Source organism: Acomys russatus, chromosome 12, assembly GCF_903995435.1.
Source record: "Acomys russatus chromosome 12, mAcoRus1.1, whole genome shotgun sequence".
Taxonomy (NCBI): Eukaryota; Metazoa; Chordata; class Mammalia; order Rodentia; family Muridae; genus Acomys; species Acomys russatus.
Window position 1 is genome coordinate 27,270,275 of NC_067148.1, and position 25,549 is coordinate 27,295,823.

General features: G+C 39.2%; 1 protein-coding gene and 1 pseudogene across 1 annotated transcript in view; both read left to right on the forward strand.

Moving 5' to 3' along the window:
- Positions 1-25,549, forward strand: part of Usp37 (ubiquitin specific peptidase 37) — a 69,612-nt gene that overhangs the window by 20,201 nt on the left and 23,862 nt on the right. The window contains exons 9-18 of the mRNA XM_051154097.1: positions 3,181-3,278; positions 5,634-5,718; positions 7,519-7,677; positions 12,119-12,250; positions 12,403-12,526; positions 13,051-13,241; positions 15,060-15,177; positions 16,411-16,490; positions 23,167-23,331; positions 24,970-25,035. Coding sequence (XP_051010054.1) covers positions 3,181-3,278; positions 5,634-5,718; positions 7,519-7,677; positions 12,119-12,250; positions 12,403-12,526; positions 13,051-13,241; positions 15,060-15,177; positions 16,411-16,490; positions 23,167-23,331; positions 24,970-25,035 — 1,218 coding nt within the window. The remainder of the gene's footprint in view (positions 1-3,180; positions 3,279-5,633; positions 5,719-7,518; positions 7,678-12,118; positions 12,251-12,402; positions 12,527-13,050; positions 13,242-15,059; positions 15,178-16,410; positions 16,491-23,166; positions 23,332-24,969; positions 25,036-25,549) is intronic.
- Positions 20,220-20,885, forward strand: LOC127196424 (60S ribosomal protein L30-like; annotated as a pseudogene).

The window sequence follows — 25,549 nt, forward strand, 5'->3', positions numbered from 1 at the left end:
TTTTGTTTTTGAGACAAGATCTTGATAGGTATGTACTGTCCTTGAGCTTGTCAGCCCCCTGTTGTGCTGAGATTACAAATGTAATCATCATGCCTAGTTCAACAAATGTTTTCTGGTTTGGTGTGAGCCTTCCTCCCCTTCTTTCTGGTGAGTGAGGGAAAGGCATCTAGATCCTGTTCTCTATGTCCAGTTCATTTGATGAGGCCCTTTTCCCAAACATCCCAAAGTTGGTTTTGGAGCTAGGACTTTTACGGAGTTAGGTGAGGTTAAATGAGGTTTTAAGTGGAAAACTGGAAGTGATGAGAAGAAATCTATGGTATAGATTCCATCTCTGTCACTGTAGCTGTTTGAATTGGATCTCTGGCAGAAAAATTAGAATAGTTAAGGACAAAGTTATCCTGCTGTTTGTAGGGTCTTTTCAGGGGTGTTTTTCTGGTAAAAATTAGTATATGAAACACATTTTTATCCTTTCTGTACCACTTATCCATGTATTTCCTCTGTACATCATTTCTTGCTAATCTTTCAGCACCTGATCATCCATCTAAACCCTTTATTGCCAGCTAGTAAGTAGCGTGTGACCCCTTTTGTCCCCACAGAGCCAGTGGTGTGGTGAGATAGGCTCCTTAGAATTCTTTTCCTCACCATCGTCTTTGAGCACAGTCCTTTACTGGTGTTCTAGTTGGTTTTCAGTTTGTACCAGTGCTCATATTGGGTTCAACTTTATTATTACTCTTTCAGTTGATCATAAGGAGTCACTGGCCCAATCTCAATATACTTAATTCCAGGTAGGGGAGTTTGCTGCTGCACCCCTTTGACTTTAGAGCTTCATGGTGTGATAGCACCAGCTCTTTGTGCCTCTGGTAACATCACTCCTTAATGACTAGTAATCACATCCTCATTCTCTGGGAAGGCTTTTAAGTCCTACCATACTTAGCAGATAATTTAGAATTTTCTGTTGCACACAGGGTGGTGTTGCTCTAAAACCCTAAGGCACATGCTTCATTCCCCTGGGCTGGTGATCCACTCAGTGGTCTTGGTTTAGCCTGCCACCTTTCTCTTGAACAGATCAATACTTACCGTAGCAGCAGGTCAGTTCTGTACTCTTCATGGTTATGTTTTACTCCATATTCCTTGTAACAGTTACCTATTGCTGTATAACATAGTACTCCACATAGTGTCTTTAAATTACATCTTAAAAAGTATTGTTGCCCTGGCATGGTGATGCACACCTTTAATCCAAGCATTGAGAGGTAGAGCCAGGTGGATCTCTGTAAGTTCAAAGCCAACCAGGTCTACATAGTGAGCTTTAGGACAGCAGGGCTACGTAGAGAACATTTGTCTCAAAAAAACAAACCAAACAAAAAAACCCAACAACAAAAGTACTTATGAATTATAGTCACTGTGTACTTAAGCTTATTTGAACTTGGCTTAACCAGTTGTGCCTAGACCCTTTGATCTGCCCCCACAGCACCCACCTCATGACTCTGGTCTGTAAATGGCTTGAGAAACTTTGAATAGCCTCACTCCTACCTGACCATGGAGATACTATCAGTTTGAGTAATTAGGCCACACTTTGTCCACCATCTAGCAAGCTAGCCTAGAATTATTCGTAAAGTGACAGGATTCCAGGGAACTAGAAATCTGAAAGATATTTTTAGGCTAGAGAACAGAATTCATAAATACTTCTGTTTTGTTCTTTCAGGAAACGAAAATTAATTACAGGGCCAAATTCATTAGCGGATAGAGAGAAGTAAACACAGTGGTCTTATATAGCCCACGCTGCTCTCAGACACACTGTGTAGCCCAGACAGGCCTTGAACTTCTTAACCTCCACCTCTTGAATGCAAGGATTAGCTATATTTCTTAATGAGAGACTGTAGGGTGAAGATGTGAAACAGAGGACACAAAAATGGAGTCAGAGGGAATATGGGCAGAGCAACAGCATTGCTGTTATAAGCTCAATTTATTATATTTCTTCTTAATTAGTAATTTCAATAAATACTTGGATATTTTATTTATGTGGACACTCTGCTTTCAGGTACTTGGAAATAATAGGCAGGAATTGAAATTTTAAAATTCCTAACTTTGTGCCCAGTGTGATGGCATGCACCTTTAGTCTCACCACTTGGGAGGCAGATGCAGGTGGATCTCTGTGAATTCAAGGCCAGCCTGGTCTACAGGGCTAGTTCTGTAGAGTTTTGAGAGAGAGAGACCCTATCTCAAAAGAAAAAAGTATTTCCATTCATGTACATAAATGCATTAAACAGTACAAGTTAAAATGTTTTATATTTTTTACATAGCCTTTCAAATTATATGTGACATAAGAGCATCTGAGGTTTATTATTTTTAAACCACAAAGCATTAATACTGCATAGTTTACATCTTTAATTGTTTTTGTCTTAGGTAAATAATTTTAAATTCTATTACTTTGTGTGTGTGCTTGAGAGTGAGAGTGTGCAGGTGTGCATGTGCGTGCCACAGCTTACCTGTGGAGGTCACAGGACAACTTGCAGAAGTTGGTTCTTTACCTATAAGAACCTGGGATCATACTTAGGTCGTCAGGCTTTTGTGGCAAGTGCTTTCTATTTACTGAGCTGGCCGGCCCTTGATCTTGCTTTTGGCCAAGGGGGGAAAAAAGTAATGCCAGGTGTGGTGACGCACGCCTTTAATCCCAGCACTTGGGAGGCAGAAGCAGGCAGATCTCTAGGAGTTCGAGGCCAGCCTGGTCTTCAGAGTGAGTCCAGAACAGCCAAGGATACATAGAGAGACCCTTTCTTGAAAAACCAAAAAGAAAAAAAGCAGCATGTATCATCTTGCTGTCTTTGATTATTTGATTTTTTTAAAGAAAATATTCTTTAAATTTTCTAGAGCCATGGTATATTACTTCTTGACTTAATTAAAGGTTATTTTCATAGTTCTTATTTCATTGAGAATTAAGAATATCTTTTTTAAAATTTTATTATTTTTAATTTTATGTGCATTGGTGTTTTGTCTGTGTGAGGGTGTCAGATCTTGGGAGTTACAGACAGTTGTGAGCTGCCATGTGGGTACTGGGAATTGAACCTGGGTCCTTTGGAAGAGCAGTCAGTGCTCTCAACCACTGAGCCATCTCTCCAGCCCCTTAAGAATGAAGAATGTCTTTATACATTCACTATATTTATTTAAAATTGTTAACTGTAGGAACAACAAAGCTATGACAGACCCTTCAAGAAAATATTTAACCAGCAGTAGAGAAAAGCAGCTGAGTTTGAAACAGGCAGAAGAAAACCGAACATCAGGTAAGTTTTGGTCTTTAAGGTTTCATTTGTTTATATGATATATTAAACTTGCATGTCTATACATTTTTCAGAAATACTGGGTAATCCAGTGTTGTGGAAGTTTTGGGTTGTATGTAAACATGTTTTTGTTTAATCCCAGTTGTGGGATATGGGGGCTGCTCCAGTTTGTCCTCAGCTGATAGTTTCCTCCTGAGTGGGTGCGTGATGTTTGTCAGCTGTGAAATACCTACCTAGCCGGGAGCGGGGCTTGTGGTCTTTGTCAGTGGGTATAAAGCCAGACCCACAGAGAGACTCGGGGCTCCAAGAAGGAAGAAGCTGCTCGTGCTTCCTCACTGCTGCTCCAGGTTGCTGTTTGACAAGAAGTGGGAGATGTCCTGAAACGAGGATTGGACTTGCCCTAAGGAACCGGACAACCCTGAACAGTAGGAAGCTGCTAAGAAAAACTACGTTCGCTTTCCCCATCAACCTTCTTTCTCTCCTATCTGGTGTTGGGGTGTTGGAAGGGATTGGGATGAAGAAGGGATTTAAGGAACCCAAAATAAAAATAGTTTTAAAAAAGTACGCCAACAATTGGCACTCCATGTTCGGTGCCACCTGTAGGCTTTAAACTTTTTTTTTCCCCCCCTCCTTTTTTTGGCTTTCAAGACAGAGTTTTTCTGTGTAGCCTTGGCTGTCCTGGACTCACTCTGTAGATCAGGCTGGCCTCGAACTCACAGAGATCCACCTGCCTCTGCCTCTGCCTCTCAAGTGCTGGGATTAAAGGCATGTGCGTGTACCATCAAGCCTGGCTTTGAACTTTTTAAAACCTACTTTATTTGTGTTTGTTGTTGTTGTTGTTGCTGCTGCTGCTGTTTTATGTTTATACCTCCCTTCCAACCCACCTACCCTAGATAGGAGAGGTTAATGGGAACAGTAGAAACAGACCTTTTTAGACTCAATTCCTTGGAGCGATAACACTCTTTGTTGTCAGGATTCCAGTCGACTTGTTAAACAGCAAACCAGCAATTCAGTAAAGGTGACTGGCAACCACAGTAGTGGGAATCTGGAGCAGCAGCTAAAACCCAGAACCTGAAAGCATTCTCTGGAGAGGTTCTCTCTTAGGCTTAGGTGTGTTTCAAAGAAGAGCAATGAACAGCAAACAATAGGAAACAATGCACTTAGGAAGCAGAAGTAGGAGGATCCCTGTGAGCAAATTCCAGGACAGCTACTGCTACACAGACCCTATCTCCAAAACAACCCAGATCTTTTTCTTGAATTTCAGTGTGTAGAATTAATCCTTTAGTGTTAAAAGTGCCAAGATCATAGACTGAATGAGAGGGTTACAGTGGTTGATGTTAAGGTTCATCAGTGTTGCTCTTTATCATTGGGATTCCTACAGGCAGACGTTTGGCCAATAAGCCATATTTCTGAAATACTAATATTTAGATCATCTACTACCATTTATTTGTTTTAAGTGATTATTGTTACACTGGCTGTTTTAAACTATTACAATCAATCAGCAATTAACAAGCATAAATTACAGGCATGTGCTACCACATCCGGCTGTTTTAAGCTATTATAATCAATCAGCAATGAGCAAACATAAATATTAAATACATAATAAGCCATCTCAATACTATGCAAATTGCTGTTATCTTTAATCAATAGTAAAATTATATGTATACTAAAGAATTGTTTTTAAAATAAATTTACTTATAACTTATACTATCAGTAATTGTTTAATTTCTTTACCTATGGTCCTGAAGAACTGATGTAGCAAATGACAAAGTTGGAGAACTTCTCCTTGGCCAGGTGGTGATAGCACACGCCTTTAATCCCAGCACTTGGGAGGCAGAGGCAGGCAGATCTCTGTGAGTTCAAGGCCAGCCTGGTCTACAGAGCAAATTCCAGGACAGACAGAGTTACACAGAGAAGCCCTGTCTGGAAAAACCAAAACAAAAGTACTTCTGCTATGTAAGACATAAAAAGCTAAGCTGTACGTACAAACAAGTGGGTCACACACAAAAGACAAGAGTAAGGGGGCACCTCTTGGGAGAAGAAGGGTGTTGGTAGGAGGGGTGAAAGGGTGGGAGCAAGGATTTGGGAGTAAAATGTCTTCACTATATACATGTTTGAATGAAAAAAAAAAAAAACTCAAATGAAAAAGTGGGGGGAAAGGGGGATTAGAAGCTAGAAGAGGACCCTGAGCAGTTTGCAGACAGAAGAACACTGCTATTGTAACTCTCCCCACAGTATCAATCTTTTGAATGGGCATGTGTTAAAAATAGAGTTAAATGTAAATATCCAATTGTGTAATATGATTAGATGCACTTGAGTGGCTAAATTAGGTATTAAGTTTTCTTTTATGTTTTATAGGACTTTTACCTTTGCAGTCATCCTCATTTTATGGGAGCAGAGCAGGATCCAAGGACTACTCTTCTGGTGGCATTAACCTAGACAGGTATTCATTAGTTATAGAATGCCAAGCATAGAAACCGAAGGGTTTTTCCTCTTCAGAATCTTGAGTGGTGAAACAAGCTGTTTTTTATACTCTTAGCTAATGCCCTAGTTTAAGCACAGCAGACTCAATTCCAATCATAACATCATGACACTTTAGTTAGAAAGTACTCCAGAAATATTCTAATTTTATCTGTTGTGAAATGTGTCCAACCATGAATAAACTGAGATCTGGAAAGATTTATATTGATGCTGCTTATGTTGACTGACATTAATAATGTCAGTCTTTTGACCATTGCATTTTCCAACCTCTCAAGTATGGACATATTAAAGCTCCTGGAGCATTTTTGCGTTGCTTTTTGTTTCCTATACAGTTATTAGGTTAACTTTCAGAAATTAAGAAATTTTTTTTCCCCTCTTTTTTTTTTTTTTTTTTTTTTCTTTCCAGTTTTTTGAGACAAGGTCTCTCTGTGTTACCCTTGGCTGTCCTGGAGTCACTTCGTAGACCAGGCTGGCCTCGAACTCACAGCGATCCGCCTGCCTCTGCCTCCCCAAGTGCTGGGATTACAGGCCTGCGCCACCACGCCTGCCTCCCTCTTAAAAACTAAAGCTTCATATAAGTATTTTTCATTGGAAAAGTTTTTCAGAAATTTAGTTTCCAGCCAAGCATGATAATGCATGCCTGTAACTCCCAAGAGGCAAAGAGGAAGTAGCCACAAATTTAAGGCTGACCTGGTCTACAAAGTGAATTACAGACCAGCTAAGGCTATGTAGCAAGGCTCTCAAAAGTGTGGCTTGGGTGCTGGAGAGATTGCTCAGTAGTTAAGACGTGTACTGTTCTTGCAGAAGGCCAAAGTTCATTTCCCAGCATTCACATGGTGGCCCATAACTGTCTATTGTTTTCATATAATCTGACCCTTCTTCTGCCATTCATGAACACGTGTTAAATTTTTCCAGCATGATGGCACACATCTGTAATCTGAGCACTCTGGATGCAGAGGCAGGCTGATTTCAGTGAGTTCAAGGCCAGCCTGGTCTATATAGAGAGTTTAGGCCAGTCAGGAATACATAGTGAGACCCTGGGGGAAAAAATAAGAATATAGAAAACCATTTTAGAGAAAAATTCAATTATAAAAAGGTGTTCAACGTCAAATGTAATTAAGAATGCAAGTTAAAATAGCAACAAAGTCATGTGCTGCTACCATAGTGCGAAAAATTGTAATAATAAATGAGAGAAATGTGAGGAAGTGGAAATTCACCATTGAAAGAAGTAAAAATTGCTTTAACCACTTTGGAAAACAATCACAATATACAGGAAATTTTAAAATATCTCTGATATTTCTGCCTCCAAACAAAAGCTTTTAACACCTTTCTTTAAAAAATTAATATTTTCTCTGATGTGATTTGCTGTAGTAAAGGTGGTTTGCTGCCTGTCATGTCCAAAACTAGGTAAGCTGATATGGCATCTATAAAATGTATGAAAGCAATTAAAAGCTGAAACTGTATTGTTTTTCTCAAATGGCTAGCTTGGATTATGTAGTTTATACGGCAAATATGTAAACATCTTAAGTTTCCTATTTTGTTTTTGTTTCTTATGGACAGTTACTGAATGAATATAAGGCATGCTCACAAGGCTCTGGTCTTAAGTTTCTAATTAGAACATACATGTTTTTCTCATAAGTGCCACTATTACTAATATTTCCCTTAAGTTTGAGACTGTTTTCCCTTAGACATTGATTTCTTTGACACTACTTGAGGGAAAAGGTAGTAATGAAAATTTTTATTTTGTGTTTTTTGTTTTTAGGAGTAATGTTTCAAGTCAGACTCCTTCTGCCAAAAGAAGCTTGGGGTTTCTTCCTCAGCCAGCTCCTCTATCAGTTAAAAAACTGAGGTATAACCAGGATTACACAGGCTGGAACAAACCTAGAGTGCCCCTTTCCTCTCATCATCAGCAGCTGCAGGGGTTGGTAGACTTTTTTTCTTGTAAAGTGGCTTAATGAGTTGTTCTCCATTTGTTGTGGATATTAATTTAAGAAAGGATTCATATTATAGTTATAAAATATTTAGAAATTTGGACACTTATTAAAGCTTTGTCATAACTATTAACCATAAGTCCATTACCTGGTCTTTAAACAGTTTTCAGACCTTGAAAATGTGCGTTTCTGTCTACCTGTCTGTCTGTCTCTCTAATATCATCTTAACAGAAAAAATGGTTATTCTCCAACTCTAAATATTTTGGTCAATACTCGGGTACTTTCATTATTTTTTTAATATATTCTTAACACAAAAATGAGATCATAATGGTAGTAATTAATAATAGTAGGTACTCAGAATTAAACTCAGGCCAAAAAACCAAGCCAGGTGGTGATAGAGCACACCTTTAATCCCAGCGCTCAGGAGGCAGGCAAAGAGTGCAGGACAGCCAGGGCTACACAGAGAAACCCTGGTTTTGTTGTTGTTTTCTTTTGTTTTGTTTTTTTAAAGAAAGAAACCAGGCACTTTCCAAAAACCACCGGTGCTCTTGACTACTGAGCCATCATCTCCGAGTCCCCCCCCCCCCCCCTTTTTTTTTTTTTTTTGAGACAGGATCTTGTGTTGTCAAGGATGAACTTGGACTTCTGACCCTCCTGTTTCTAGTTCCCAAATACTGCGATTATATGTAGCACGATAATTGATTTTGTAATACTTTATGGGTTTCTTATAGGATGAATTCTTGGCAGAATTGTTAAAACTTAGGGCTGAGAATGGCATGTTGTCTTCTGAAAAAGCAGCCAGTACTCTTAAGCACTGAGCCATCTCTCCAGCCCCAGACAACATTGTTGTTTTAATTGAAAATCCCTGATCATTCTATTTTACTAATAAAGACTCAGGAACCAGATGCTGTGTTGAAAAATCTGGTAGCTCAGAGAGGCAGAGAAGCACCCTGCTGGCCTTCCTACTCAGCTAATGTCCTGATGGAAAAGGCCCAAAAGGCTCACTAGCTCAGCTGACTGCCCAGAAAGAAAAGGCCAAAAAACACAAGGCCAAAGGCTTGCTAGCTCAAAGCCCAAAAAGCCAGAGCCCGAGGAGCTGAGGAGCTCAAGAGATAAGAGAGCTAAGAGCTCCTTCTACTTCTACACACTGTCTTAAATACCCTTCAACTCAAAGTCCCCTCTACTCTTCAATCCCTAGCAGTTGGTTTCTTGCTCTGCCTCCTGACCTAGGGTGACTTTATTAAGTCCTTTGTACAGATAACTCTTGGATTAAAGGTAAGTGTTAGGGCTTCACCACACCAAACAAGACAGGTTTTTACAGTTCACAGTCTCAGGGATCACATTGGAATCAAATATCCTGTAACACAACAGTTTTTTTTTTTTCTTCTTCTTCTTCATTTAGAGACAGGATTTCCTCTGTATAGCCCTGGCTGCCCTTCCACTCACAGAGATATGCTTTCCTCTACCTCAAGAGTGCTGAGATTAAAGGTGTATGCCGTTCCATCACTACCGACTTGGCATTCTTATGATTTAAGCTGTCCTGTTTTGAGACTATTATGTCTCTGTTTGCATTGATCTTTGTCTTCTTTTCCTGTCACTTCCTCTTACATACTTTATAGTTCTGATCTGTGCTACTCTGTTACAGTCTTTTTTTTTTTTTTTTTTTTTAAGATTTATTTTATGTATAGTGCTCTATCTGCATTTACTCCTGCATGTCAGACGAGGGCATCAAATCATGTGGTTGCTGGGAACTGAACTCAGGACCTCTGGAAGAGCAGACAGTGCTCCTAACCTCTGAGCCATCTCTCCAGCCCCTCTGTTTACAGTCTTATGAGTTGACCATTTTTTACATTCCAGGCTCCTCCAGTGTTTTCTTTCACTCCTGCATAATGCCTATACCTAATATCTAGAAATAAATCTTCCTCTTTTCAAAAATCTTTAAAGAACTCTGGTAACGTACTCACTTGCCAAGACTCCTCTAAGGGAAGGGGCACATTGAAAAGAAACTTGAAGGCTAGAGGATAACGGAGGTTACCTAATTCTGTAGTTCCTAACAAATCCTTCACAGTAGTCACACATGCACACATAGAAGTGCAAAGAAATACATGAAAGAAGCCTGTGTTTTAGTTCTGCTAGGAGACAAATGTTTAATGGATATCTTAGTGTGCACGCAAATCCATTTCCTGTGGCATTTCTGTTTTCCATTGCTTTAAACCTGCAGATACTCAGAGTTGGGACAAAAGGCTTAAGGGGTTATATGAAAATTAATATGCGTGAGGGATGATGAGACAGTAGAAAAAGAAAAAATCACTCCCAGAAAGTCGTAAGTACCAAGATAAGACTTGTACCAAAGTGAAAGGAAAGCATAACACCTTGCTGCTCCTCTTCCTTTCCTTCACTACTGTGATTGTACATTAAAGACTTCACATTACTAAATTAACAAAAGAGGGTATGGAATCCTGTCCACAAACAAAATTGGAATATAAAAAACAAAGCTACTTTCCTACAAAACAGTGGTGAGGTGGCCCAGTGGTTCAGAGCACTAGCTGCTCTTCCAGAGGTCCCAAGTTCAATTTCCAGCAACCACATTGTGGCTCATGGCCATTAAAGGGATCTGATGCACTGATACAATAAAAAGAAATAATAATAATAATAGAAGGGGGCTGGAGAGATGACTCAGAAGTTAAGAGCACTGGCTGTTCTTCCAAAGGTCCTGAGTTCAATTTCCAGCCACCACAAGGTGGCTTATAATCATCTATAATGAGATCTCGTGCCCTCTTATGGCCTGCTAGCACAATGCAGGAAGAATACTGTATAAAAAATAACTAGATAATAACTCTTTAAAAATAATATTAATTAATTCATTAAAAAAGAAAATCGGGAAATACTAATTTAAATATACCAGCCATGAACTTAACTGAATTAGTGGTTTATTGTGAGTAAACTTGAACTAGAATTAAACATTTTCAAGTCTTTGGATTTCCCACCCCCTCTTCCCACCCCCACCAAAAAAACCCATTTCCTGTGTAGCCTTGGTTGTCCTGGAACTCACTTTATAGACCAGTTTGCCCTCAAACTCACAGAGATCTGTTTACCTCTGCTTCCCAAGTGCTGCAACTAAAGGCATGTGCCACCTCCGTCCTTTGGAATTATTACAAAAGGTGCCATGAGTCAAGAATTTAAATTATAGTAAAAATCAAAGACCATGTCTCATTCATAAATAAACTATTGATATGTGTGTAGGCAGTTCAGCAGAATATAATAGAAAGTCTTAATTGTTGGAATAAAGAAGCACTTTTAAAATAAATTTTGAAAAAGGTATTCAGCTGAGCACGCCTTTAATCCCAGCAATTGAAGGCAGGCAGATCTCTGAGAGTTTGAGGCTAGCCTGGTCTACAAAGCTTGTTCCAGGACAACTAGGGCTACACACAGAGAAACCCTGTCTTGAAAAAACCAAAAAGGAAGAAAGAAAGAAATAGATAGATATTTGTTTAGAAGTGTATTTGAGAATAAATTCTTATAGAATCAAAGAAACCTGTTATAAATATTTCAGATCTAGGCTAAAGAGGTGGCTCAACCATTATGAGCACCTGACTTCCGTTCCTAACACCCTCACCAGCCCCCTTACTGTAACTCCAGCTTCAGGGAATCCAGTGGCCCCTTAAGGGCGCCTCCACTCAAGTACACATGCCCAAACAGACATATGTGTGAAATTAAAAACAAAATTTTAAATCTTTAAACTCAACTGGGCATGGTTGTTCACACCTTTAATCCCAGCACTCAGGGAGGCAGAGGCAGGTGGATCTCTTTGAGTTCCAAGGCCAGCATGGTCTACAAAGCAAGTTCTAGGACAACCAGGGCTACCCACAGAGAAGCACTGTCTAAAAAAAAAACAAAACAAAACAACAACAAAATCTTTAAACTCTCCAGGTACCAGATGTTATGGGTAAATTCCTCTATAATTTTCATGTAAGGAAAGGCTTTGTAAATTTGTTTCAAAATCAAGATTTAATAAAGGATTGATAAGTTTGTGTAAAAGAATACTAGATTTTGCAGAGACAGGCCCAAAAAAGGCCATTGGTACATTGGAAGTAAAATCTTAGTGGTTATAAATAAAAGGATGATATTTTTAGCAAACAAAGAATATAAATTGAAGGGAAAATAAGGCGGTAACATGAAATTGTGAGAAATAGTTCTTTTAAGTTTGCCTTGTAAGGTTATAGTACAGTTGTTAGAGCGGTTTCCCTAGGTCAGCAGTGGCAGCTGCTGTCCTGCTAGAACTTCATGTTTCCCTGACTTCATGTTTTCCATACCTACTGAGTCAGGAGCTGCGTCCAGTTACATGGTGTTTAACAAGCCCTGTAGGTGGCTCTGATGCAAAGTGGAGATACTTTTCTGCATGCTAAACACGCTTCACTCTTTTCTTTCCAGATTCTCCAACTTGGGAAATACATGCTATATGAATGCTATCTTACAATCTCTGTTTTCACTCCAGTCATTTGCAAATGATTTGCTTAAACAAAGTATCCCATGGAAGAAAATTCCACTCAATGCACTTATCAGGTAATGGTATATATTTGCTTAATAACCTCATTGATTTTTAAATAGTTAGATTTGGGGCAGTTTCGTTTTAAGTGTTGTTGTTAGTAAGTAGCCTTTAAATATGCCACCCGGTGTTTTTAAAATATGCGAACATTGTCTCTCTTCTTTATCAGACGCTTTGCCAACCTGCTTATTAAAAAAGATATTTCTAATTCAGAGACCAAAAAAGAACTGCTTAAGAAGGTTAAAAATGCTATTTCAGCTACTGCAGAGAGATTCTCTGGCTATGTGCAAAATGTGAGTGTTAATTAGTTTTAAATGTTTTCGATACAGAAAATTGAAATTAGCTTTTGCCTTAATTTTATTTTAAAATGTTACTTGTGTAATATGGTCACCTTGAATGGTAAACAGTAAATTTCAATATGATTGGTTTGGCTTTTTTGTTTTGTTTTGGTTTTGAGACAGTATTTCATCTAACCCAGGGCAGTCTTAAACACGATAACTGTGTATGTCTATAGCCAAGAATGACTTTGGAATTCTGGTCCTCCTGCCTCCACCTCCCAGCTTTTGGGGTTGTTTTGCCAGGGAATTTGAACCGTAGAAGTCAAACATGCCAGGTAATTGCTCTTCCACTGAGCTAAGTCTCCAACACTTTTCACTTGTTATTTATTCCAAAGTGCTCCATATCCTTACCAGAATAAGACTGGCCTTGTTCAGGTACCTTTTGGCTTCTCAGTGTTTTAGTTGTATAAGTCAAAGTTTAATAAGCTATCGTGACAAGAAATGCTTTGCTCTGATGGCAGATATTATCATCTTCTTAGGATGCTCATGAATTTTTAAGTCAGTGCTTAGATCAGCTGAAGGAGGATATGGAAAAACTGAACAAAACTTGGAAGACAGAACCTGTCCTTGGAGAAGAAAATTCACCAGATACTTCAGCCACCAAAGTGTTCACTTGCCCTGTTATTACGAACTTAGAGTTTGAGGTTCAACACTCCATTATCTGTAAAGCGTACGTAATCTCAAAGCAAACTTGTCCCCCTCCTTGGTCCTTTGTGGCAAGTGACATATCACATACCATGACTTACGTTCCTTTCTTTCCCACAATTCTTCGAAACCTCTTTTTTCCAGACTTCGATTCTTTTGAGTTTGGATTTTTGAAACAAAGTCTTACTGTGTAGCCCATGTTGGCTTAGAATTTGGCATCTTTCTGTCTCAGCCTTCCAAGTGCTGCCTGACAGTACAGGCCTGATTTATCACAGCTGTCAGGCTGGCCTCCACATCAGAGATCTCACCACACCTAGCTTGGTTACTAGGCTTTTTTTTTTCTTTCTTTCTTTCTTTCTTTCTTTCTTTCTTTTTTTTAAACCCAAGACAGGGTTTGGCCTTGGCTATCCTGGAATTCTCTTTGTAGACCAGGCTGGCCTCCAACTCACAGAGATCCACCTGCCTCTGCCACCCAAGTGCAGGGATTAAAGGCATGTGCCACCGCCCCCTGGCTTTTTTTTTTTTTTTTTTTTAATATTGTATTTATTTTTATGGACATTGGTGTTTTGCCTGAATATTTGTCTGTCTATGTGATAATACTAAATCCCCTGGAACTAGAATCACAGTTTCCAGGTGTCATGTGGGTGCTGGAAATTGAACCCAGGTCCTATGGAAGAGCAGCCAGTTCTCTTAACAGCTGAGCCATCTCTCCAGCCCTGTTTATTAAGCTCTTTTGCAGCAAGCTCTTTTACCCGTTGACCCATCTTTCTAGTTCCTTAGTCTTTCTATAACAATGCTTGATGAGATAAGAGCCAACAGTAATTGAAATAGTTTTTGATACACTTTGTTTTTGTTGTTTGTCTTATGAGACAATGTCTCATGATGTAGACCAGGCTGGCCTTGAACTCAGAGATCTGCCTGTTTGTAAGTACTGAGAATAAAGGCCTGCACTACCATAACCAGCCGTGACACACTTTGGTTTTAACTCAGTAGTTAAATGTTGATTGGCTGACCTGGAGGGCTGGTGGTGGCGGTGTTATTGTTGTTTGTGGTGGTGGTATGTCTGTCTGTCTGTTTGTTTTTTTGGTGTTTTGAGACAAGGGTTCTTTGTGTAGCCTTGGGCGTTCTGGAAGTAGGTCTGTGAACTAGCCTGGCCTCAAATTCATAGAGATTTTCCACCTGAGGACTGGGATTAAAGGCATGTGCCACCACTCCTGGCTCTGGCTGGGCCTCTTAAGTGTTAGAGTTACAGGTGTGAGCCACCATACTTGGCTGGAAACAGGTTTTGTTTTTTGTTTGTGGATTTTATGTTTTGGTTTGGTTTTGGTTTTTCAGACAGAGTTCCTCTGTGATACCTTGGCTATTCTGGACTCCCTTTGTAGACCAGGCTGGCCTGCCTCTGCCTCCCTGAGTGCTGGGATTCCAGGCGTGAGCCACCAGGTCTGGCAAATCATGGTGCTGGGCTTTTTTGTTTGCTTGTTTCTTGATTAAAAGTTTTTTTTTTTTTTAATTTTCATTTTGTGCATGAGTGTTTTGCCTGCATGTATGTATATTCAGAGATCAGAAGAGGATAGCATGTCCCCCTAGAAATAGAGTTCTGGGTGACTATGAGCTGCTACTATGAGGGTGCTGGGAATGAAACCTGAGATCTGTGCAAAAACTGAGCTCACTCTTCTCTAAGACATTAGAGCAGTCAGACGTGCTTCTGAATGAAAGAATGGCATAACGATCGTATTATGTTATTCGTGTATGTGGGACCATAAGCTCTGGAGGGAAGAAGGTATTAAGAATAGTTGTATTTTATATTCCAAATTCTATACTAATCTCCTCTTCATCCTTGCAGATGTGGAGAGACTATTCCTAAAAGAGAACAGTTTAATGATCTCTCCATTGACCTTCCTCGGAGGAAAAAGCCGCTCCCTCCTCGTTCAATTCAAGATTCTCTTGATCTTTTCTTTAGGGTAATATTTTTAATGTATTCATGTAACTCAGTTTTATGTTTTATAGATAATTGTGCTTGAAGTTGAGGTTTTTGTCAAGGCAGAGTTTTGATTAAATAAATAATTTGCAGGAAAAACTAAGGAAAAGTTTATAAATACTATTTACATACACATTTTGATAAACTTGATTAAAACTTTTAAAGAAGACTAACTTTTTACATGGATTGCATGACTAGCTGAGTGGTGATTGTTTTAGACAACCTTAGAAGCTATGTTTTATTTATAAATAAATATGAATATAAGGCATTTGAAATGACCTTTACTAAAATTTTGGCAACATGAGTTAAACTTGTAGATATTATGTGAGTTATTACAAGAATGAACTGAGGAATGAAAAGCTACTCTGTTCTTTGGTTGTATGTCCTAGTAGGAACAAGAAGGAAGAGTCAGGTTTATTCAAAGCTATAGATAAATGTTTGTGCGTGCATGGTAGTGAGACAGTTTCTGGGACGTAGCCAGTCTTACTGTGTGACAAACCTTAGAACTGCTGGGAATTTGCTTCATCTATATTGATGATCCTTGATTTGTTGTAGCAAACTGGCAGGGTTTTCTTCCTATAGCTTAATAAAAATTCTGCTCTTTAAGTGATGACTGTTCGTTCTATCCAAAGATAACTACTCTGTCTCTTTGTTGTTTTACTCACTCTCTACTATTCCTGTAATTATCATACACTGAAGATTTTCCTATGTATCTGTATCCCCCCTTTTTAAGGATTTCTTGTTTCAGTTTTCTCTAGGTAATGATATCCACCCCAAACTTTGGTCCTTTTAGAGCAGTTGTCCTTAGTGGGCTGTCACCAGAAGATTGAGTTCCATTGTAAGAAAGGGGTAGAGTTACACCTAACAGACCAGGAACTCCGCCTAACCTGAAGGTGATCTTATCTCTGCTATAGCCAACTGTTAAAATCTGAATAGACTCTTGGCAGCGGTTCTTGTATATCCATTGGGAAAAATTGAGATCTGCTTCATTAGAGTCTAGTTACTATCTTAAGTTGAGATATTTCCTTGGTAAAGAAGGAATTAGGAATTCTGAAAATAGAAGACATGATATCATAAATAACTATCTTAAGGATTAGGTCTTAATTTAGTAATTCCATTGCTAAAGACACAGAACTAATGAGACTAAAGATTATTTGCATTTAGTGGATTAATTCCAATTCAACTCCATCCTTATTTTCCTCTTATCTTTTTATAGGCAGAAGAACTTGAGTACTCCTGTGAAAAGTGTGGTGGAAAGTGTGCTCTCGTCAGACACAAATTTATCAGGCTGCCCAGGTAAATATGACTGCCTTTTTTAAAAGTGTATATTCCTAAACTGCAGGGAATATAGTTTAGGAACACAGTGTTTACTTAATCAACACAAGGCCCTAGATTTGATCCCTAAACACAGTATATAAGCAAACAAATTCTAGAGAGACATAACATTGAGAATTGGTAAAGATCAGAAAAGCTTGTGTAGAAAAGAAAGAGGGCCAGGCGGTGGTGGCGGGTGCCTTTAATCCCAGCCCTCGGGAGGCAGAGGCAGGTGGATCACTGTGAGTTCAAAGCCAGCCTGGACTACAAAAGGAGTCCAGGACAGGCAAGGCTACACAGAAAAACCCTGTCTTGAAAAACCAAAAAAAAAAAAAAAAAAAAAAAAAGAAGGAAAGAAAAGGAAGAGGTGCTGGAGAGTTAGGAGCATTGCCTACTCTTGCAGAGGGCCTGGGTTCATTTCCTAGCACCTGTTTGGTGGCTCGCAACTGGCTATAACTTCAGTTCTAAGGGAATCAATGCCCAGACATACATGCAGGCAAAAACCCATACGCATAAAATAAGTAAACAAAGAAATCTTGAAAGCAAATTTGCAATACTGAAGAGAAAGCAGTCTGCGTTTCAGGAAGATGACAAAAAGAGGATGCAGTTAGTAACACTGGCTCTAGAGTTTTCTTTCAGCAATACTGTAAATTATATAGTTTGAGGATCTTTTCTGAAATGCTTGAGTCAGGAATGTCTTGTATTTTGTAATATTTGGATATACATAGTGAGACCTCAAGGTGGGGTGTGTGCTGTCTAAGCACTAAAGTTCATTTGCATTTCATATATGCATTATGCATAGTCTAAGGATAATTTTATATATTTTTACTGTCCCTTCTTTTTGCCTACATCTTGTCACCTAAAGTAAGTATGGACTTTTTCACTAGCATTATATAAGTTCTCTAATAAAAGTTTCAGGTTTGGGATCATAATTTGATTTTGAATTTTTATGTTAGGAATGTCATTTGTTTTCCTATAGTCTTCCTCCTCTTATCCATTAGGAAAAATCTGCTGCAGATACAATATGGACATAGGAAGAGCAACTTACTTCACTTTTCCCATTTCTTTTTCTTTTTTTCCTTTTTTTTTTTCCCCCCAGACAGGGCTTCTCTGTGTAGCCTTGACTATCCTGGACTTGCTTTTTAGACTAGGATGGCCTCTAACTCACAGAGATCCACCTGCCTCTGCCTCCCACGTGCTGGGATTAAAGGCATGCGCCACCACCGCCCGGCTCCATTTCTTTTTCAAAGGATCTTATAGGTTAGTAGATTTCCTATAATCATAAGATTAATTTTCTGCCTTGCATGAAATTAACTTACATTGTATTAGTACTGTCTGAATATAAGATGAAGCTAGTTGCAGAAGTTATGATGTGGTTACAAGATAGCTTTTAATGTTTCCCAAGATTAGATCTCTCTGCCAAACAAGTGATTACTAACATCAAATATTTATGTGGCACTCTGCCTGCACCAGAGAGCTTTACTTTCTTTTATTAGCTTCAATTATCTGTAAATATAGAATTTCTGGAATCTAGACCTCAGGGGAAATTTATTTTACATTCTATAATGCATTCCTTTCTAGAAAAAGTTTTCAGAGAAACTACTTTATAAGCTGTAGCAGCATTATTATTTTTTATGTTTGTTTTTTAAGAGACTATTTATGAATGTTATGAGACAATAGAATAGAAAGAAGAAATTTGAAGACAAAATATTAGTTATTACTGTCTGTCACTAACTGTATGCAGTTGAAAATACTGAGGTGGTTCTGGAGAGATGGCTTAGCAGTTAGAGCCCTGTTCTTCCGCTTCAGACTGTCTGGGCTTAATTCCCAGCAGCCACATGTTGTTGTTGTTGTTGTTGTTTTTGAGATAGAGTCTCTCTATATTGCTCTCTTGTCCTGGGACTCACTATGTATACCAGGCTGGACTCTTACCAGAGATCTCTTGAGTGCTGGGATAACCACCACTCCCAGCCTACATAGTGGCTTAAAACTGCCTGTAGCTCTGTTCTCAGGGCATCTGATTACCTTTTCTGATATCCTCCGGTACCAGGCATACAAGTGATACACAGGCATAATGTTCATGTTCATAAAAGAAAACATTTTAAATTAGCTGGAAGGTGGTGGTGCACACCTTTAATCCTAGCACTTGGGAGGCACTGTGCATTTGAGGCCAGACTGTTGTTCTTCAAAGCAAGTCCCAAGACAGCAAGGGCTGTTACACAGAGCAACTCTGTCTTGAAGAGGGAATTTAAAAAATCTAATTTGTGTAAATAAAAGAAAATGCTGCTGGGCATGGTGGCACATGCCTTTAATCTCAGCACTTGGGAGGCAGAGGCAGGTAGATCTCTGAGTTTGAGGCTAGCCTGGTCTACAAAGAGCGTCCAGGACAGCCAGGGCTGTTACACAGAGAAACACTGTCTGGAAAAAAAAAAAGAAAGAAAGAAAAGAAGATGCCAAGGAAAAAGAGATCTCTTTTCTCTGCAGTACTGTACTATGTTGTGTTAATTTGTTCTGTTTAGGTCTGGATCTTGCTTTAGTTTGGTTTTTAAAGAGTCTCAGTCTATTGTGCACACTGTTCTAGAACTCATTAAGTAGCCTAGGCTGGCCTTCAACTTGCAGCAATCCTCTGCCTTTATCTCCCATGTGCTAGGATTATAGCTGTGGACCACCAGATCTAATTATGTATCTGTTCTATCTTTCTGCTGCTGGGACTGAAACCAGGTCTTCTCACAAGCCAGTCAAGCACTCCACCCTGGGCTACCCCAGCCCCCTGCTTTCATTATTGAAAATCCTGATGCCTTTATGAAACTTACTCACTTTCACTCTGCCTCATCTTTATAGACCAGTCATTTTGATGGTCATCTATTCTTTTCATGCTGCTTTTGGTTTAGGTTCTTTGAAATTTTAATTAAAATATTTGAGAATTTGGCATCAGTTTTAGTCAAGTCTCAGTCTCTCTCTTTCCCTTTCTCCCTCTCTCTCCATCTTCCTCTCTGCCCTTTCCCCCTTTCTGCCTCTTTCCTTCCTCCCCCCTCTCTGTATTTCCAGGCAGGGTTTCTCTGTGTAGCCTTGACTGTCCTAGACTCCCTGTAAACCAGGTTGGTCTCAAACTCACAGAGATCTACTTGCCTCTGCCTCCTTGAGTGCTGGGATTATAGGTGCATGCCTCCATGACTGGCCAGTTTTAGTCTTTTTTAACAACTGGGTCAGTATATGCTTTTACGTTGTAAATTATGAGGCCATGAAGTCTAGCTTGTGTGTGAATGAGTCTGTTTGTGTGTGTGTGTGTGTGTGTGTGTGTGTGTGTGTGTGTGTGTTTTATTGGAGATCGAGTGTCTTATGCAGTCAAGGCAAGCATTATACATGAGCATATACCACAGTCTTTTTAAAAGATTTTTGTCTTGAGATAGGTCTTGATAATTAACTAAGATTTGTCTTGAACCCATGATTCTTCTGCTTCAGCCTTCTGAGTTCTAGAATGAGTCCTATCCCATGTAAAGAAAAATATCAATAACTTCAAATTGCAAATTTTTGAGTTTGTGGCTTCTGTGATAGAAGCCTATACTGAAAAAAATAGATACAGTTTTCTAAGGAGAGACAGTATTTTTGTTTTGCTTTATTTTGTTGTTTTGGTTTGGTTTGGTTTTTTTTTTTTTTTTTTTGCCAAACTGGGGTTTAAATATAAAATTTTTGAGTTTTAAATTTTGAAACTCAAAATTTAAATTTTACACACCATTTGTCCCAGCACTCAGATGCATAGGCAGGCCAATCTCCGAGTTCAAGGTCTCATGTTCTGAAAAGTGAGTTCCAGGACAGCCAGAGTTACATAGAGAAACACTGACTGGGAAAAACAAGCAAACAAAAAAACCCTAAAGTTCTTACTCTTATTGGCTATGAAATATATTTAATCCATCAGACAAAAATAGACAGCTTACAGTAGTAACAAAAAAGAACAAGTGGCTTTTCTCACTCCCTGGCCATCTTGGCAGCTGATCTTGGTTGGGGATTGTCCCACACCTAAGGCAGGAGGATGGTGGCCACAAAGAAGATGAAAAAGTCTCTAGAGTCTATAAACTCTAGGTTCCAACTTGTTATTAAAAGTGGGAAGTATATGCTGGGATACAAGCATACTCTGAAAATCGTCAGACAAGGCAAAGCAAAATTGGTTATCTTTACCAACAACTGCCTAGCTTTGAGGAAATTTGAAATAGAATACTATCCCATGTTGACTAAAACTGGTGTCCATCACTACAGTGGCAATAATATTCAATTGGGCACAGCATATAGGAAATACTACAGAGTATGCACACTGGCTATCATTGACCCGGGGGATTCTGATCTATTAGAAGCATGCCAGAACAGACTGGTGAAAAGTAAACAGAAAGTTTTCCTTTCATTGAACTTTGCCAGAGCTCCTTTTTTTTAAAAGTGTTTCTAAAAAGCTAAAAGTCTTTTTCTCAATCCAGATCAGATGACCATGCAAATGTTTTATATAATGCTTTTGTTAGTGGGGGATTTTTTTTGTTTTGTTTTTTTGTTTTGTTTGTTTGTTTGTTTGTTTGTTTGTTTTGGTTTTTTCCGTCTTCTCTGGAGAACGTGCTTCTAAAATAAGAGAAGTAGGACCAGCAAAGTGGTGTAAAGGATAAAGGAGCTTGCTTTCAAGCTAGGGAACTTGAGTTTAATTCCCAAGGACTTACAGACATCCTGATTTCCACATGATGCCATGGCCCACATACATATAAAAACAAAATAAGGTTTTTTGGTTGTGTGGTGGGTTTTGTTGTTTTGTTTTGTTTTGGAGTGGGATGGGGGTGGGGTGGGGGGGCATTTCAAGACAGGGTTTCTCTGTGTAGCCTTGGCTGTCCTAGATTCACTTTGTAGACCAGACTGACCTCGAACTCACAGCGATCCACCAGCCCCTGCTTCCCAAGTGCTGGTATTAAAGGCGTGCACAACCATGCCCAGCTTCAAAATAAGTATATTAAAATAAGAATAATATTAAGGGCTAAAAAATTAGCTTAGTTAAGAGAGTACTTGTCTAGCTTTCAGGAAACCTTTGACTCAATCCCAGGCACTGCATAAAACCTTATTTAGTGACTGTAATCACAGCTCTCTTAGCACTTGGAAGGTGGAGATGAGAGGACTGGAAGTTCAAGGTCATCCTTAGCTACATAACAAGTTTGAAGCCAGCCTGAGCTACATGAGACCCTATTTTCAGAATATATAAAAATAACTAATCCATGCCTTTAATCCCAGCTCTGGGTAGGCAGACGCAGATGGAGTGCTGTGAGTTTGAGGCCAGCCTGGTCTACAAAGTGAGTCTAGGACAGCCAAGGGTACATAGAGAAACCCTGTCTTGAAACCGCCCCCGCCCCCCAAAAAACTAATCCTGAAATACCATGGAGTTGGCTGATATCTTAATCATCACACATAGGAATCTAGGGTAGGAGGATTACCATGATTTCAAAGCCAGCCAAGGCTATCTAATAATTCTAGGCCAGACTGGAATACAGAGTGAAGTATATCAACAGCAAAAGCTAAATGTGATGCCATGTACCTGTAAAGCCAACATCCAGGAAGCAGAAGCAGAAGGATTACTACAAATCAAAACCAGCCTAGTTTGGATGGCAAGTTCTAGGCAAGCCAGGTCTACATGTTAAGATGCTATTTTAAAAAAAAGGGTCAGGAGTGGTGGTGCGCACCTTTAATCCCAGCACTTGAGAGGCAGAGGCAGGCCAATCACTGTGAGTTCGAGGCCAGCCTGGCCTACAAAGTGAGTCCAGGACAATCAAGGCTACACAGAGAGACCCTGTCTTGAAAAACCAAAAAAAAAAAAAAAAAACTTAACCAAAAAAAAAAAAGTGTTAAAGCCAGGCATGGTGGTGCATGGTTTTAATCCCAGCACTTGGCAGGCAGAGGCAGGTGGATCGCTGTGAGTTCGAGGTCAGCCTGGTCTACAAAGTGAGTCCAGGATAGCTAAGGTTACACAGAGAAACCCTGTCTCGAAAAAACAAAACAAAAAAAGTAATAAAACAAAATAAGAAATCTTGGAATAATGCTGGATACCATTATGCATAAGAGCTAATGTGTAATGTACAATCTAATAGATATTTTACCATATATGACTTATTTTTAATGTAAAATGCTCAGGAAGTAGATTAAGATTAGCCAAAAATTAGAGTTACATTTAAAATTTTAGTTCTTTTGCCTACTGTGTGTTGTTTCTTGGTGAGGGATTTTCCTAGGAGCGTTATGTATACTTTATCTAAACTTCTTCAATCACCAGATCCAAGGTTTTTATTTGTATCTATCCTAATACTGTTGTACATTGGCTAATATTTGGTAAATGTTCCTCAAATTATGTTTAGCTTGGCCAAATATATATGTGTATGTCCTGAAGGGATGCTGTTTCAGACAAGGACTGGTTATTGTAGCGCTGGCTGATCTGGAAAACTGTGTAGACCAGGCTGTCCTTGAGCTATGGAGACCCACTTGCCTCTGCCTCCCAAGTGCTAGGAGTAGAGGCTTGACCATCATAACCCAGCGTGACCAAATGTATTCTGTAAGTCAAAATTTGTCTAACATGATTAGAACAACCACTGTAAGAGAGCAACTTATGTTGCTCATGAGTTAGAGTCCTTGTCTTCTGTTTTTTCAGGGTCCTCATTCTTCATTTGAAACGATACAGCTTCAATGTGGCTCTCTCACTTAACAACAAGATCGGGCAACAAGTCATCATTCCAAGATACCTGACCCTGTCATCTCATTGCACTGAAAATACAAAGCCACCTTTTACTCTTGGATGGAGTGCACATATGGCAATGTAAGAGACAGTGCTTTTTAACTTTACTTTTGAATGGGTTTTAATATTTCAAGAAATTGACCAAACTAGATAAAAACTCTTAGGAGAAAGAAAGGGGGAAAAGAAAATCAAACCCAAAAGGAAATTTTAATTCTGCATTAATTTGGAACTTTAATATTAAACATTGTCTGATAGAACTAATTGAAGGAAAATGTTTATACAAAGATCTTCCAATCTTTGTATTTTTAATGTAATTTAATAGATGCCTTTCATATTATGGTACCTTTTCTTTCCTTTTTTTAGAACACAGGAATGGAAAAAAAAAAGATCATTTGGTATACTTGGGAATCAATGTTCTTAACAAAAGCCTTAGCTCTTTTGAACATGCAAATTTGAAAAATCAATTTAGAGCTTCCGCCCAAATACATTGATTGTTCTATAAGTGTAAATAGTGCCCAATATGAGTAACTTCTGAGACTCTGAGAACTGTTTCAGAGAGAAAGAAGTCCCCTTTGCTTTAGATTTTTGTCATCATGCATGCTGGGACCTTAGGGCTTCTGAGTATGGTGCTCTCGTGCGTGCTTGCTCTACTTGGAACCCTAGGCTATAGTTCTTTTTCATACTTGAACAGTAATTTGGGAGAATCATAAAGCCTAGAGGTATAGGATGGAAAATAATTTTTGAGAATTTTTCCAAATACTTAATTTAACTGGGGACTAAGAAGATAGGTTTTCCTGTTACTAACTAAAAAGGCCAAGCCACGCTGGGTTTTGTAGCGTGTGCCTATAATTCCAACCTACAGCAAAGGTACTTCAAGACCAGTATAGGCTATGTAGAAAGTTTAGGCCGCCCTCAGTAGTACATAATGATGACTGTCCCTAAAAACAGCAGCGAAGGACAGTTTCTTGGCTATAGTTAGACATTACAGAAAATAAGCAAACAATTCCCAAAATTAATTGATTCAATTTTCTGAGACATACTTCTCTTGGATTTATAACTAACACCATATAAATTTACCCTAGAGTCCTCCAGGGTCTACTAACAAAGCATGTGCCCAGAGTGTTTGGGCTGTAATTGTTTCTCTTTCTGCCTTTACATTTTGAAGAGTCTGTTTTTACTTGGTGCAAACTGCCCTCTGCTGGTAGAGCTGTTAGTCCATCTCACTGTACTACATACCTTGGAGAACACTGATCTGAAGTGAAGCTGACTACATTCTAATCCATTTTTAGTGGCTTTAAGACCTTGAAAAACTTGGCTTATCTATGGGAAAACAAGATTGGTCTGCTCTGACCATTAAGTGCAGTAGTACATACAGTGCTTGCCGTCTAGTAAATCTCAATAAGTTGAGAGCTATTATTTTGTTGGTCCAAAGTAAAGAAATAAAATGAGGGACTTTTCCCCAAGTTGTTCTTTTCTTCTCAAATGTGTTACCCTTGACACCATTTGCAAAGCTGTTTATTTCAGGTATTAGATAAGGAGAGCCAGAGATGGTAATTCGGTCTCCTCTGGGAGTTTATGGTTAATTGTTTTAAAGTACTGTTTGCTTTTCAGGAGGGTTTAAGGAGAGATTTAGAGTGTAGAATAATTAACTTTACCAGTTAAATATCTACCTTTAATGATGCAATTGTATACATTACATATTCTCCAATTTTCTGATAGTTCTAGACCTTTGAAAGCCTCTCAAATGGTGAATTCCTGCATCACCAGCCCTTCTACACCTTCAAAGTGAGTCCTATTTCTTATATACCCAAATTTTGTCTTTCTAAGGATTTGGCCCACCCTAATCTCTAAGGTTGCCCACTCCCCCTTCTTCATTTCTTTTTTGCATGCCAGTTGCTCAGTATTGCTCATACTTGGGAATGTTCTTGAGTCTGGCTTATATATAACCTAGGGCACAAAAGTTCTAGCTATCAAAAAAGGTTCCAGAGCCGGGCAGTGGTGGCGCTCGCCTTTAATCTCAGCACTGGAGAGGTAGAGGCAGGTGGATCACTGAGTTCGAGGCCAGCCTGGTCTACAAAGTGAGTCCAGGACAGCCAAGGATACACTGAGAAACCCTGTCCGTCTGTCCGTCCCCCGGGGGGTGGGGGGGGGGGAAGTTCCAGGATTTTGTTAATAAACTGGCTCTGAGGTTTAAAAGGGTATAACTCCTGTCCTTCCTCACAGACAGACACAGGACCCACCTAGTGCTAGCTTGACACTAACAGGAAGAATTCTGAAAGGAAACATGCACTGGAATGTA